The sequence below is a fragment of the Parus major genome, chromosome 8 (genome assembly GCF_001522545.3).
Source record: "Parus major isolate Abel chromosome 8, Parus_major1.1, whole genome shotgun sequence".
Classification (NCBI taxonomy): Eukaryota; Metazoa; Chordata; class Aves; order Passeriformes; family Paridae; genus Parus; species Parus major.
Window position 1 is genome coordinate 2,331,560 of NC_031777.1, and position 13,892 is coordinate 2,345,451.

At 52.4% G+C, this 13,892-nt stretch overlaps 1 protein-coding gene and 2 long non-coding RNA genes across 3 annotated transcripts; 1 reads left to right on the forward strand and 2 right to left on the reverse strand.

The window, feature by feature from the left end:
• STX6 (syntaxin 6) lies at positions 1 to 13,845 on the forward strand. The gene is made up of 8 exons (XM_015636278.3): positions 1 to 85; positions 2,565 to 2,734; positions 3,253 to 3,347; positions 5,057 to 5,119; positions 7,161 to 7,283; positions 8,503 to 8,609; positions 10,125 to 10,219; positions 11,700 to 13,845. The coding sequence occupies exons 1-8, from the start codon at positions 51 to 53 to the stop codon at positions 11,774 to 11,776; spliced, it is 765 nt and encodes a 254-aa protein (XP_015491764.1). The 5' UTR covers positions 1 to 50; the 3' UTR covers positions 11,777 to 13,845.
• Positions 4,770 to 8,506, reverse strand: LOC107208191. The gene is made up of 4 exons (XR_001523124.3): positions 8,171 to 8,506; positions 6,480 to 6,638; positions 5,334 to 5,584; positions 4,770 to 5,099 (listed from the first exon to the last, which is right to left on the reverse strand). It is a non-coding gene; the product is annotated as an uncharacterized LOC107208191 (long non-coding RNA).
• On the reverse strand, positions 9,550 to 10,732 carry LOC107208192. The gene is made up of 3 exons (XR_001523125.2): positions 10,634 to 10,732; positions 9,854 to 10,246; positions 9,550 to 9,731 (listed from the first exon to the last, which is right to left on the reverse strand). It is a non-coding gene; the product is annotated as an uncharacterized LOC107208192 (long non-coding RNA).
• Positions 13,846 to 13,892: the final 47 nt, after the last annotated feature.

Genomic DNA, 13,892 nt, shown 5'->3' on the forward strand with positions numbered 1-13,892 from the left:
GATGGGGGCGTGGCCTGGCGGCGGCCGTGGCGTGAGGCGGCGGCAGCGCCATGTCGATGGAGGACCCCTTCTTCGTGGTGAAGGGGTGAGCGCCGCGCTCGGCGGGCTCCGGGCCACGGGCAGAGGGACGCGCAGCCGGCCGGGGCCGCGTTCGGGCACGGAGGAGGGAGGGCACGGCCGCCCCACAGAGCGGGAGGCCGGCGGAGCGGGGGGCGAGCAGCGGGCGGGGGTGGGGGGGGAGAAAATGGCGGCCAGGCCCCTCCGTGCTGCTGAGGGGCTGAGCGAGGGCTCCGGGGCCCGTCCGGCGATGGCGGCCCGGCGTGGGAGGTGCTGAGGTGAGGCGGGCAGGTGCCGGGCCGCGGCCGGGCCTCCCCGGGCTCTGTGAGGGCCCCCCCGGCTTTGGCTGCAGGTGCGCCTTGGGGACAGTGGGCAGAGCGGGGCTGGGGGCTCGCGGCTGGAGGCCGGAGTGACCGTGACCGTGGGGAAAGGTGGAGAAGAGCAGGGAGCAGGCTGTGGGACAAACAATGGCCATGAGAGGAAGCCTGCAGAGAAGAGCCTGAACGCAGGGAAATAGCAGCTAAAGGTGACCAAAGGAAAATTGTCATTAATAGGGTGAAAGGAGCTCTGTTGGAGCAACTGGAGAGGGTCTGATGGAGGCCACAAAGATAATTTGGGGTCTGGAGCATCTCTCTGGTGAGGAGCTGAGCCTGTTTAGTCCAGAGAAGACTCAGAGGATCTCATCAATGCATATAAATATTTCTAAAGGGTGTCAGGAGGATGGTGCCAGACCCTTTGCAGCAACAGGACACAGAGCAATGGACACAAACTAAAACACAAGAAGTTCCAGCTCAACGTGAGGAAGAACTTCTTTACAATGAGGGAGGCAGAGCACTGGAGAAGGTTTCCTAGGGGGTTCATGGAGTTTGTTGGAGACATTCCCAGCCCCTCTGGAGGTATCCCCGTGTCCCCTGCTCTAGCTGATGGTGCCTTGACAGGGGGTTTGGACTGGGTGATCCACGGAGGTGCCTTCCAACCCCAGCAATTCTGTGATTCTGTGAAAGCAGCTCAATCACTAAACACTGCCCTGGGCCACCTTCAGCTTGTGCTGGGGTCTTCTGCCTCGTGTCACAGTGAAACAGCCCTGAGGAGCAGCAGAGGGGCTCCTGGTGGGGTGTTTGGGAGAGCCATGTGGGAACAGGGAAGTGTGGGAAGGGATATTGGTGCAGGCAGGGAAATGGAATCCCTCTACCAGGTTGAACTCATGCTAAGAGGAAAGTGTAGGAGTTGCCATGGGTGGGGAACAAGCGTCCTGTCAAACTTTCCAGAGATGTTCCCGCAGCGTGCAGGGAGGGGAAAGGGGATGTGCTGCCACTCCCAGAGTTAATTATTACCTGGCAGGTCAGAGGGGCTGGTGGTGGTGGTGTAGCCACCAGAGTTGCTGTTAGCAACTTAGGTGACTGTAACTCCTCCCATCAGAGGACATCCAGCTCTGCTTTACATTCTTGCTGCTGGGGACTTCCACAAGTGTGCTCAGATGAAAAAAAAAAACAAAACAACAAACCAACAAACAAAACCAAAACTTGTGCTGGCAAGTAGAGGAGGGAATGAAGTTTTCCAGATCCTCAGTGCAGGCTGCTGACTTTAGGCCACTCAGCAGACTTGGAGCTGTAGGCGTGCGAGGAGAGGAGGGACATGCATCAGAGTGCTGAGAAACTGCAGCTTAGACAGCAATTGGAGGAGTTCTGGCCCTTGAGGAATTTAGAGAGCTGCAGTCCTGGCACCTCAGTTCATCTGCCCTGGACCTCCCCTGTTTTCCTTCACAGGGGTGAAACATCTGGCTGCTGTGTGCAAGCTCATGGTGGCCTCCTTGGACACCAGCACAGTCTGATCTCGTCTCCCTTCCTAATCCCAGCTTCCTGTGAACCTGAGGGAGCAGTTCACATTTTGGGACTGCAGAGTCTGTAAATGCAGATAACTACAGTGAGAGTCTGTGGCCCAAATTTACAAACCTGCTTGCCCCAAACCAGAGCTGTCAGCAATGCCTTTCCCTGCTGTGAATGCACTCATCTCCAAAAGAGCTTAGAGCAGCAGAAAAAACTTGTGTTTCTTAAGCCAGTGTAGCAGGGCTGTGTATTTTTTTAAATGCTGAATTAAAATAAACAGTGCTGCACTCAACATTATCTGCCTGGCTGTGGTGTGGGGACAGTTCCTGTAACTCTGTGTGCCCTTGGGGTATCTTACATAGGTAGTTAAGGGCCTTGAGAGGAAAACTGTTGAGAGAGGAATGCAAAGCAAGGATTGCCAAAGATCTGCCTTGTTCAGACCCTCTGCCCTGGCTTGCCTGGGTGACACTCAGCAGCTTCCCCTGAAGAAATAGGTCCCTTCATGAGTAACTTCATGCTGCAGCAAGGTACAGGGCAAATCCTTATTTTATAAAATAGAGTTGGAAGGAAGGATGTTTGGGAGGAAGCTGTGGCATCCCTGCTCAGCTGGACACCGGGCTGCCCAGTGCAGGGCAGCTGATGATAATTCATGGCTTCTTTTCACTCTCCTGCCGGCTGCAGGGAGGTGCAGAAAGCCGTGAACACTGCCCAGGGGCTCTTCCAGAGGTGGACAGAGCTCTTGCAAGATCCCTCCATCGCCACAAGAGAAGAAATTGACTGGACCACTAATGAGCTCAGGAACAACCTGCGGAGCATCGAGTGGGACCTGGAAGACTTGGATGAAACCATTAATATCCTTTTTGTAGTTGCAGTTCCCAAGTTGTACTGAATAGCCAAGTCCTAATCTCTCTTTGCAAAAATCAGGACTGTTTTGGATTGAATTTTGGATTCACATCAGCTTTTCTCAAATTGCAGATGAAAAATTAAGGATTTTTGTTTCCCTTTTTGCAAGGTATATTCTAAGACGCTTTGTTCTAGAAAGCCTGTTGTGTTGTGTGAATCTGGATTTCTGTGGAGTCAGTTTGTTCTCTAGGCTGGCTTCCAGAAATATTCCTTTTCCCTTGTGTTCTTCTGAGTGCTCCTGAAAACACTGCGCAGCATCACAGAACCAAAAAAAACCATGGAAAAGAGAAACCTTGCGCGTGCGCTGCACGGCGCATTCCTGCCATGCCTCCTTTTCCATCCAGTGTGCTGTACTTTGCTAATCAGATTTTGGGAACAGGCACAACACAGTGGCACGCTCAGGGTTTGTGTATCCATGTGTGTGTACCCAGCACCGCTTCTGGGGACTCCTTGACTCGGTGCCCAGGCATTGTCGAGGCAAACCCGCGGAAATTCAACCTCGATGCCACGGAGCTGGGGATCCGCAAAGCCTTCATCACCAGCACACGGCAGGTGGTCAGGGTAAGGAACCTGCCCTTGGGCTCAGGGCCTGGGGAAGGTGTGGGGGGCATTAGGTGGTTAAAAAAGGAAAGTTTGGGGCTGTTCTGTGCTGGACTGGAGAGCAGAGAATAAACCTCCTACCTGCTGAGTCTCAGGCTTCCCCGTCCGTTCCCTCCTGGAGCTGCCCAGAAAGGTTTGGGGGTGCAGGTGCCCCATGGAATTCCCTCCTTTTATGCTGCTGACCCTGGAACTCTTGACACTGCTGTGGCAACAGTGAGCTGAGAGCCTGTGGTAACAGGAGGAAGAGTGAAGACCCAGTTGCAATGTGGAGGAGCCTCCCTTCAGGGCTGAGGGAAATCGTGAATGTCTGGTTTTCAGCAACAGGGAGACCACTTTGAACACTGACAGATGGTTAAAGCCTGGTGTCATTGACATGGTGACTTCAACCTCCTACCCCTGCAAAATAGTCCAGACAAACCACTGGATTTATTTTTAACTTGAGGAAGATTATTTTTTATTTTTTTTTTTTTAGTTTAAGCTTACGCTTAAGAAGCAAAAAGGGGATTTTAACAACTTGGTGGTAACAAATAGAGAAGAAACATCTTTCCAAAAGCTTCAGTGCCTGGTAGCGAACTACTGGTTAGGAAGTTTTCTGTCTATTAATAGCTACACTGAATTTCTGCTGCCCCTTATGACTCTGATGTTCCTGCTCCACAGAATGCACTGGTGTGGCTGGCAGCAAGCCTGTTATCCTACCTGCAGTCCTGTGGTCTGGATACAGTTCCTAAGGCTTGCTGCCTGGGAACTGATCCCAAAACCACTCTGGCCCCAGGTAGCAGGCATATGTTTGCTGCCTTGCCCTCGGTGTAGTCCACTCCCTAATGGGCAGGATCAGGCAAGCCTGCTCTCTGGTCCTCTTTTCCTGGCTGGAAAAATGCTGGCTAGTGGGTTTTAGAGCAGTGTCTCCCACTGGGAAATGAAATTTATAAGCGGCCCTGTGCAGCTGATTTCCAGTTTCCACAGGGGAATTAGTGATGCCCTGCAGCCAGTGAGAATTAACCAGGAGGGATGTGGTGGTGCTCTTTGGTGATGTGTGGCACATCTCTGAATGGCAAAACACACGCATGAATGCTCTGATGGCATCAGAACTTTGCTGGTGGATCAGCCTCTGCCAGATGACATTGACTACTTGCTAATTTATGAGAACTAGGTTATGTTACATTGTGATGGAGAGCCTTCTGTGGCTAGTGACCTTCTGCAGGAACTCCACAGCAAAAATTAATTGGTAGGAGAGAAGAGATCTTCTCTGATACAGTCAGAGAAGATGGCCACAGAACAGGAAATCTACCTCATACTACAGAGTATTAAAGCAGATGCAGTTGGGAATAAATCACAGGAGGTTATAGGCTTCAGGGCCTTGACAAACACTTCCTTACATTCTGTCAGTGGGAACATGAGTTTATTATACAAATCAAAGTGATTGTGGTTGTAGTGGAGCAAAATGAGTAGTAAATTAAGAATATTTTCAAAATATCCCAATGCTGTTGATTCCAGTATTAGTATAACAATGAAACTTTCTACAGTGTGTTTCCAGACTCTGAAAGAAAATATCCCTTCCCTCATTCCCCCTTGTGGAAGCCTTGGTGGGTGTAGACAGCCCTGTAGCACCTGAATCTGCCTGTCACCTCAAATCCAATGCTCACATGCTGCTTCTTTTGTTGAACAAACAGGACATGAAGGATCAGATGTCAAACTCTTCCATGCAAGCACTGGCTGAAAGAAAAAACAGGCAGGTGAGAACCAGAACCATGTACATCTGCTAAAGTGTATATCCTGTCTGGAGTCCATCCCCTTACAAACCTGTGGTGTGGGAAGGGGCTCGCACGCTGCAGCCAAGCTGTGTTTGAGCCGTGTCCGTTTGGCTGCTCTGGGAAAGCTGGTTCTCACAGGCACATTGCTGCCAGCCTCTCCCAAGCCTGTCACTCAGAGCAGTAAGTCAGCACTCACCATCTGTCTCTGTCTTCAGAGCTGGTTGTGTACAACTGTCAGCATTGCATCATGCCATGGAAAGGGAAATCTCCCTCCTCCTCCTCGAGGAGGGAACCAGCTCAGAATCCTTGTCAATGAATGTAATCCTGTGCTCTGCTGGATTTAGGAGCCAAGATGGTGCAATATCCTTTCATGCAGCTGCTTCTCGTAATAGCCATGTAAGAAGATGGAAGGAGCTCGAGGAGTCTCATGTTGTCTGCACTTGTAATCTAAGGAATAGAAATAGATGCAGCTTGTGCTCCTTCCTGGCTTATGGGGAGGCTGTAAGGAGATCCTGGAGCTGACTTCCAGACCCACTCCAGTAAAAGTGCTTCATACAGTTAATTGTCTGTACTGCATCAGCCTTACCACACATGGCAAAAAAACAACAAACTGAGAAGCACAGAGCTCATTCCTGAGCTTGTCACAGGGTTAATGGACATGCTTGGGGAACACTCCCAGCAGCAAAGTCCCTGACACTCATGCTTAAATAAGTCTGTAGCTTTCCCTGCAATTTGCTGCTTTCTTTTGCATGAGGTTCCTGATAGCTGCAGGAGACCATATGGCCCAGCTCACACAGCGACATCTGGTCAGGAAAACTGACTTCCCCTTGCTGCCTTCCTCTCCCTTCCCAGCCCCTCGCCTTCATTCCAGACTGTTAAGTGTTGGGCTTTGTGTCTGAGGGGCTGGCTAGCAGTGACCTGACCCTCACAGCCCAGCCTGGCCAACAGGCCCTTTCTATTGAAACTGCAGGCAAAGCTAGTGCACTGCATTAAATAAAAAGGAGCTGCCTTTGCCACAAACTGGAGGGATCAGGAGCTTGCTCAGTGTCTCGGGGGCAGACAAAGCCAGATGTCCTGCTGCCTTCTTCCTGCATGGTCAGTCTGTCAGCTTTCCTCACCCCTCCTTGAGCCTTAAAAGTCAGATGAACCATAGAGACCATCTTGTTTTCAGCCTGACAGAGCAGCCTGGTCATTGTCTTGCTGTTCTTCACAAATACTCAGTCATTCCATCCTGCCCACAGCCAGGAGCTGCAGGATGGTCTCGTTACAAGTCAGCCTGGCTTCCACACTGGAAGGCAGAGTCCCTAACCCTTCCCTAGGATTGCAGTATTCAGTTTCTTACCTGCAGGTCATGTTTATTCTCTAGCTTGGGTTATTCCCCTTTCAGGAACCAGACATACTTGGCTGGAAAGCCACATCTGTGCAGGCTTTGCACAAGTTTCTCTGTTCAGGTTGTAGGGCAGGCAGCGAGGGTAACTTTGTATGCTGGCAGCTGAAGAGCCTGGATTACAGAACATAAGCATACAGCACTGCTCTGGTTATATATTGCATTATTTTACTGTCAGCTCAACTAGTTAAGTACTTTATCCAGACCCTCTTAAGCCCCTGTCATTAGCAGCAGAGTGCTCAGTTGGAGCTGTACATCTGTTAACACAATATATCCGGACACTTCCCCAGTTCACATGTCCTAGCACACAGTGCTGCCTCTTGAGCAGGCCTCTGCCAGCCCTTTGTGCTGTGCAGGACTCCTGCACGCACTGTCAGTCGGCCACACTCCAGCTCTCCTGCTGCTGGAGAGGCATCTCTGCAATTCCAGGCTGCAGAGACTTCCCAGGCTGGCATTTTGGCTCTGTGTTGGTTTAGTTCATGACAGCACTTTGGCTGAGTAGCAGCAGAGCAGAAGGAAAGGGATGCTGTGTGCATGTCTACACGAGGGTTGCCTTGTGTGCCTTCCCACCTCACCCTGTAGACGGGCTGTGAGCAGACACAAGGGTGTTGCTAAGAGCTCTCTGCATCTGTTTAGGCACTCCTAGGAGAGAGTGGGAGTCAGAGTTGGAGCTCTGGACCTGACAAATACAGCCGTCTGGACCGGGAGCTGCAATTAGCAAATTCACATTTCATCGAGGAGCAGCAAGCTCAACAACAGGTAAGGCAGCTGGCATCACAGACTAAATAGCTTTGCTTGCCAAATGGGTGCCAGGGGGACTGGCTCCAGGAGCCTGACATTCCTCCTCTTCTCCTGTGGCATGTGTTTGTGCATGCATTTCCTGTGCAGCACAGCTTTGGGTGATCTGACACAAAGTTTTTAACCCTGGAGGTGTGGGGCTTCTGCTGCGTTTAGGACACGGTCGGAACAATCTGGAAGATGTAGCACACTAAGATTTAATAGTACAAGGATTGCTGAAACCCTTGGAAGAGTAAAAACACTGCAAAAAGAAAAGGGCCTGTTTGTCTTATGCAACTTCCCCCGGTTAAAAAATGTTCGGTGTTGTTTGTGTGCATCTCCCATCAGAACAGGCTGGGAGCAGGAGCACGCGTCTGCTTCCTTTTCCTGCTTTTGTCACCGTGAGATCAGTGAGAAAGGCTGTGAGAGGGTTTGGGAGAACCCCTGGTGAGGCACTTCCCAGCTGCACTTCCCAGCTGACAGGGGAGTTTGCCTGGAGAAGTGCCCAGGCCAGGCACAGACTGGAGAACTACAGGGCCTTGACACAGGCAGTGACTCTGAGGTGGCAAACTCTGCTAAAGCTCCTGACCTGTGGTGTCACCTCGGCTTCCAGACACGTTTTACCTACTGACTCCAGGGAGATAAATAGCTTCAGAAATAGGTAACTAGGGTAAAGCTAATCCTTAGCATGACTGTGTCCTGAAAATGACTTAAAACAGCAGGAGACTTACTCCTTTGGCACATTCAGAGCCAGGCTGGCTATTTTTAGCTGTAGAAGCTGCAACAGCCTTCTGCTTGCATTAACCCTGTGTTAGCTGCAGCACATTCCAGGTGGCATTTCCCAGGCACAGCATCCCTGGCCTGCTTACCTTGCCAAGAGTTTAGATGACCAGCTCTTGGAGCTTTCTGAAGTCACTTCAGCTGTGTGTGTAGCGTGGATGACCTCAGGCTGGATTTACAGGGATGTCTGGAGGCTGCAGCCTGCTGTGCCATGGGGACACCGTGCCGTGGAGGCTTTCCCTTGGCTGTCTCCTCTCCAGCATTTCTTAGGAATGCAGTCCTCATTCCTGGTGGCTTAGGTCTGAGCCCAGGCCTCACAGCTGATGCTGGCTGAGCAGTGAGTGCCTGTCCACTGGCTGGGCTGGCTCCAGCTACAGGCAGCAGATGTGTAATTGCCCGTTTCCCTTCTCTTTGGCCCCAGCTGATTGTGGAGCAGCAGGATGAGCAGTTGGAGCTGGTCTCTGGCAGCATCGGGGTGCTGAAGAACATGTCCCAGCGCATTGGCGGGGAGCTGGAAGAGCAAGCAGTGTAAGTGTGAGACATGTGGCAAAAACCTGGCATGGAGCTGGCTGCAACATGGCTGTATGTCCTCACACACCTATCTCAGCCTCTGGTACAGCCTGGAATTTTCACTGGTCCCTCAGGCTGCCTCTCCCTGCCAGCCTGTGGAAAGCATTTTGTACTGCAGTCTGCAAGGATCCAACTGCAACCTCTTTCCTTTAGAAGCCTTCATCTAGGGCAGGTTTAACTGCCACCTTACCTTTCCTCCTCTGCTTTTCACATGCTTCCCCTCAGGCAGCCAGCAGATGAGGGAAGGAGGTGCTGTGCAATGTAGATACTGGCCACTTCTCCCCTCTGCAGGGTTTTGTGCTGCCCCTGGACAACTGCTGGGGCCAGGAGCTCTCAGCTCTGAAACAGCACAGAGCTGCTCTTCATCACTGAGGTTAAAAATAACCCTCACCCACGCAAAGGGTTAAAGGGCAGCTCGCAAAGTCATTTTGCATCCATCCATTTACATATAAATTAGATTTCTTTCCCAGTTCTTGTCCTTTGCAAACAAGTTCCCAGTTGTGCAGGCTAACAGCTATGCTTCCAGAAAGGCTTGAAGGGTTCATGGCTAAAACACCCTCCTTGTCTGGCTGGTAGGAGTCTGGAGGGCCATGTCCCTTGTGAAGTGATTTCATCTTTGATGGAGAGGAGGAACTTTCAACCTGCCTCCTGTGTGAAGTTATGCAGCATGAAAATCCTCTGCTCTAACAGAGGAAATTGGTGTGGTGTGTCTGTTTCTAGATCATCACACAAGCCATCAGTGCTTGCTAGATTAGCTCATAACTACCACAGTGAGGTTTTCCCCACTGAATGAAGGTTTAACAAGTGCCCTGGCACTCCAAATGAAGAAGTCTGTCCTTTTAAATGCATTAAGCTTTAAAGTCCCACTGGCTGGAGACAATTGGATTGGTACCTTGACTCTGGATGCGCACTGGCATTGACAAAGCATGGATTCAGGAAGGCTTTCAGATTCATTACAGTCATTGTGTGGAGGAAGTAAAAGGGTAACTTCCATGCAGAGCTTGAAAAGCACCTTAAAAGCAACTGCAGATCTCATTCCCACTGGATCCATGGCTGAAACAAGACTTTAAACTGCAAGCCCTGAAGAAGAGAAGGGATTTAAAGTCCAGGCTGACGTAGATCTAACCAGTCTCTGCTAATCACAGATTATAAATGAGACTTCCCTTTTGTAAGGAGGAAGCCCACGCCCCCCCTCTCCTCACCTTGCAGATGTGTGTAGAGTTCAGCCACAAACACACAGGGAGGATCAGCCTGGCAGGAATCCCAAGTTACTTCCCACCAAAGCAAGAGTTTCTGTTTCAGCAGGTTTTCTCCCCTCCCTTGGATGCTTCCAGGAGAGGAGAGGAGGCCACATTCATTTTGGCTGCCAAGGTGTGACACTCTGCTCACATCAGTGTTTTGATCCATGTGTGTGAGCAGAACCCCCAGGGGATGTGCCACGTGCTGACCAGTGCCCCACTTCTGTGTCCTCAGGATGCTGGATGACTTCTCCCACGAGTTAGACAGCACTCAGTCACGCCTTGATAACGTCATGAAGAAACTCGCCAAAGTGTCTCACATGACGAGTGGTAGGTCCTGGGAAGTGGGATCCGGTCCTGGAAAGGGAGAGACAAGCCCTTGGATCTTCAGGCTGGGACACTGTGCTCCCACCCACCCCGCCCAGGGGAGGGAGCAGCTCTCAGTTCTTGAGAGAAGGAGAAGGCAAAAGGCTTCCAAGCCCGGCAGCTGCTCCTGCCCAGACACTGCTCCGCTGCCTGTCCCTTGCCTTTGTTTTATTTACAGATGCCTTTCTATTTATGCTGCTACTGCTGGGAAAATCCCCCTCTAGCTGGTGGGAGGGGGAGCTCTGCAGCCTCCTGCTCTGCTGCAGTTTCCCAGGCTGCCTGTGGAACAAAAGCTGTCAAGGTGTCATTAAACACCGGCCACCGTGTGTGGTTTCCCCGAACCAGAATGCCTGCGGCAATCCCCTTCCCAAATCCCACCTGCCCTGGGGCTGCTGGCGCCTGCAGGCCTGTTGGTCACATCTCTCAGTTGGTAGAGGAAAGAGCTGAATTCTGTGCTGAACCCACAGAAAAGTCCTTATAAGGCTGTGGGCAGAGCAAACAGGAAGCCCGGCCTGGCTGCTGGGAAGTCCCGTGGTGCCGGCTGTCTCCGAGCGTGGCACCGTGCCCGGCCAGCGCCTCCTCCAGCACCCCTCTCCCCTGGGTGCTCAGGACCTTGGGAAGGCAGCAGCCTGGCAGGAGGAAAAGCATTCCCACTCTGCTGGATTAGGCTGTCTGAGGGATTTATGAGATGGTGGGAATACAGCCCTAGAGAGATCTCTTGGAGTGCTGACAGTGCTCTTGGGGTCACCAGTAGCTCAGCAGCAGCACAACCATGGGTGAACCATGTCTCTGCCCTTTCCTTTGGGAAAACCCATGGATTTCTGCAGTGTTTCTGAGTGCTGTGAAAGAGCATTTCTGCTGGAATCACCTATGCCAGGGAGAGCAGGAGGGCTATTTCTGGGGTAGTGCTGTGCCTAGGAGTTGAGGGGGTGCCCGCAGCCCTGTCCCCACTGCTGCATCATCCTCACTCAGAGGTGATGTGGTGTTGAGCCAACGAGGTGTAAAGATGTCCAGGGAAACCTGATTCCTGGCCCTGCCCTAAGGGAAGCCGCCACAATCTCTTCCTGGCAGAGTTCCTCAGGGCAGCTTTCACTGGATCCCTTCTTGTTTCTCTGGCAAACACTTAACTCCGTGAATGAACAGCAAACACAGCAGCTCTCTGCTTGTTCCTCCCAACTACTTTTGAGCCAGCTTTTCAAAGATGTTTGAACTTGGTTGGGCAGAAGCCTCAGAATTCCCACAGCTGTTCCCAAACCCCAATGTATCCTGGAGGAGAATGCCTCACTGCAATATACAGTACCACAGCCTTTCTCCCACAGGAACTGTTCTGGCTTTTTTTTGGCTTAAGCTTGAATCTGGTTCCTAGCAGTACATGAAGAAAAATGCTCCCCCAATATTCCTTCTGCACTAAAGCAGGAAGACTGATGCTTCCTTTTCTTTCCAGATCGACGGCAGTGGTGTGCAATTGTTGTCCTCTTCGTCATCTTGCTAGTGGTGCTCATCCTGTTTTTTGTCCTGTGATGACAAAAACTGAACTTCCTGGGACGCCCCCTCCCTGCCCCCTCGCCCCGGCAGCGCGGGGAAATGAAACTCTCCCCGTTTCCGTCCGCCCACAGAGATCCCCAGCTCTCACCATCCTCCTCCAAGGACTGCGGCTCGGCTGCGCCGGCATCTCCCCTGGCCCCGGGGCGAGGGGTGGAGGGCTGGAGCCGCCTCCTCCCGTGCTGCGGTGCACTCTGGACCCGGGCTCCGGGTCTGGACCCACGGAGCTGGAGGGGGACCCGAGCCCCGCGCTTCCACGCGGTGCAGGTAGGAGCCGGTGGGAGGTGGACACAGAGCAGCGAGCCCTGGGGAGGAATTACTGAATTCACTGAGCATTACAAGCTGCATTGCCAGTGCCAGCCCCAAGCATTACTGGGAAGGGTGAAACCCTCCGAGCTACGGCAAGGGAGGGGAGCCCTGGCCCTGCTCCCCCTGCCCCTCCCTGCCTCCTGTGGGCGGGCTCTGTAGCACCAAATCACTGCCAAGAGAGAGAGCACGGCGAGTCCTACCAGAGCTTTCCTACCCTCGGCAGAGGGCAGAGCTGTAGAGTTTTGTGTCCTGCCATCAGCCACCCAGGCCCCGTCAGACACCCCAGAGCTTCAGCCCTGGGGTGCTGCACACCGAACGCTGGCAATCAGCCGTGAGCCAGAGAGGAAGAGTCTTGAAGCTTTTGAACTTGCCTCCCTCATTATACAGGCCTCTAAAGCTCGTTGACTGATGCTTTCTTTGCCCTTGTATAACTGAGTCACTGCTTCTGTTTAACAGCTGCTTCCCTTTGGCAAGTGATTTGTCAGGTCTAAAATAACTTATTTTTTTTAAGGAAAAAAAAAAAAACTTTAAAGATTTTTTTGATGAGCATTAGAGCCATGTTCTCTCTGTGGGTGCACAACACACAGGATCAGAGGAACAGTGCTCAGTGATGTATTTTAAGTGTATATGAACTTGTAAATAGGATGTCTTAATTTTTCCCAACCGCTATTTTTTGGACACCTCTGTTGTAAGCAACCAAAAGGCAGGAGATTCATAGCTAGATCATGTTGGTGTATTCCTTCCCAGTCCTTTCGTTACCTCCCAGTTGTTTGTCTCAGCAGTGTCGGATTCCCTACAGGGAATGTGGAGTGGCCAGATGGGCAGTACCAAATCTGTGGTGAAAAAAGCTCACCTGAGAGTGTCACTGCTGAGGAACAGGCAGAGGGGCCGTGCTGCCAGCACCGACTGTGGGATAGGGGGTGACTCTTGAGGAAAGCAAAAACGGTTTCTTACTCCAGTCTGCTCCCATATTTTAAGTTGCAAACATGAAAAGACTCAGCACAGGCTGGCTTATGGCTCCCAGATGGGGCTGGGGGAGGAAGTTAATTGGCGCTGACGCAAAGACTTCTGCTGAAATTGCAAATCACCCCCAAAATCATCCTTCCCCCCCCGCCCGCCTTAGAATCTTGCCACCGGACGGCTTTACCTCCGGGACTGAACACTCCTCCCCCCGGCTTCGTGGCTCCCTGCGAGGTCTGCGTGGCCCCCCTGTCCCTCCCGCAGACGCTGGATGCTCAGCCGGCGGCTCCGTGCCTTCCGCAGCCGGGCGGGGCTGGACGGAGCCTCCCCGCCCGCCCGGGTGCTCGTCAGTAACGCACATGTGGTGCCTCGGCGCCCACCCGCACTCGTCATTCGAGTAGCTCCTTATCCTTGCAGAGCATCCCTGCAGGGATGGGTGGTGTTGGCTTTCCAAGGCTGGCTGTAGCGGTGTCAGCGCCACTCCGTGGGTCTGTACCTCTCCAAGAGCAGGTTCCCGGGAGCGCGGGTCTGGGCAGGGAGCGGGGCTCGCTGCCGGTGTTTGCACACCTCTGATCCCCGCGTTACTTGCAGCGTGGTTGTGCATCCTTCGGGAACGATTCCCATGCAGGACTGCTCCTTTGGTAGTCCAGAGGGTGGCCCAGCTGCTGACATCACCACAAGCCACCCGAGTGTCTCTGCTCCCTTTCCCCGTACACGTTTGCTTTTCTGTCGCTGGTGGTGCCCCTCCCTTTAACACTAAATAAAGGTGCAGCAGCGTAGATCTCCGCTCCTTCTTGCCTGACTCTTGTTCTGGGACAAGCTCGGG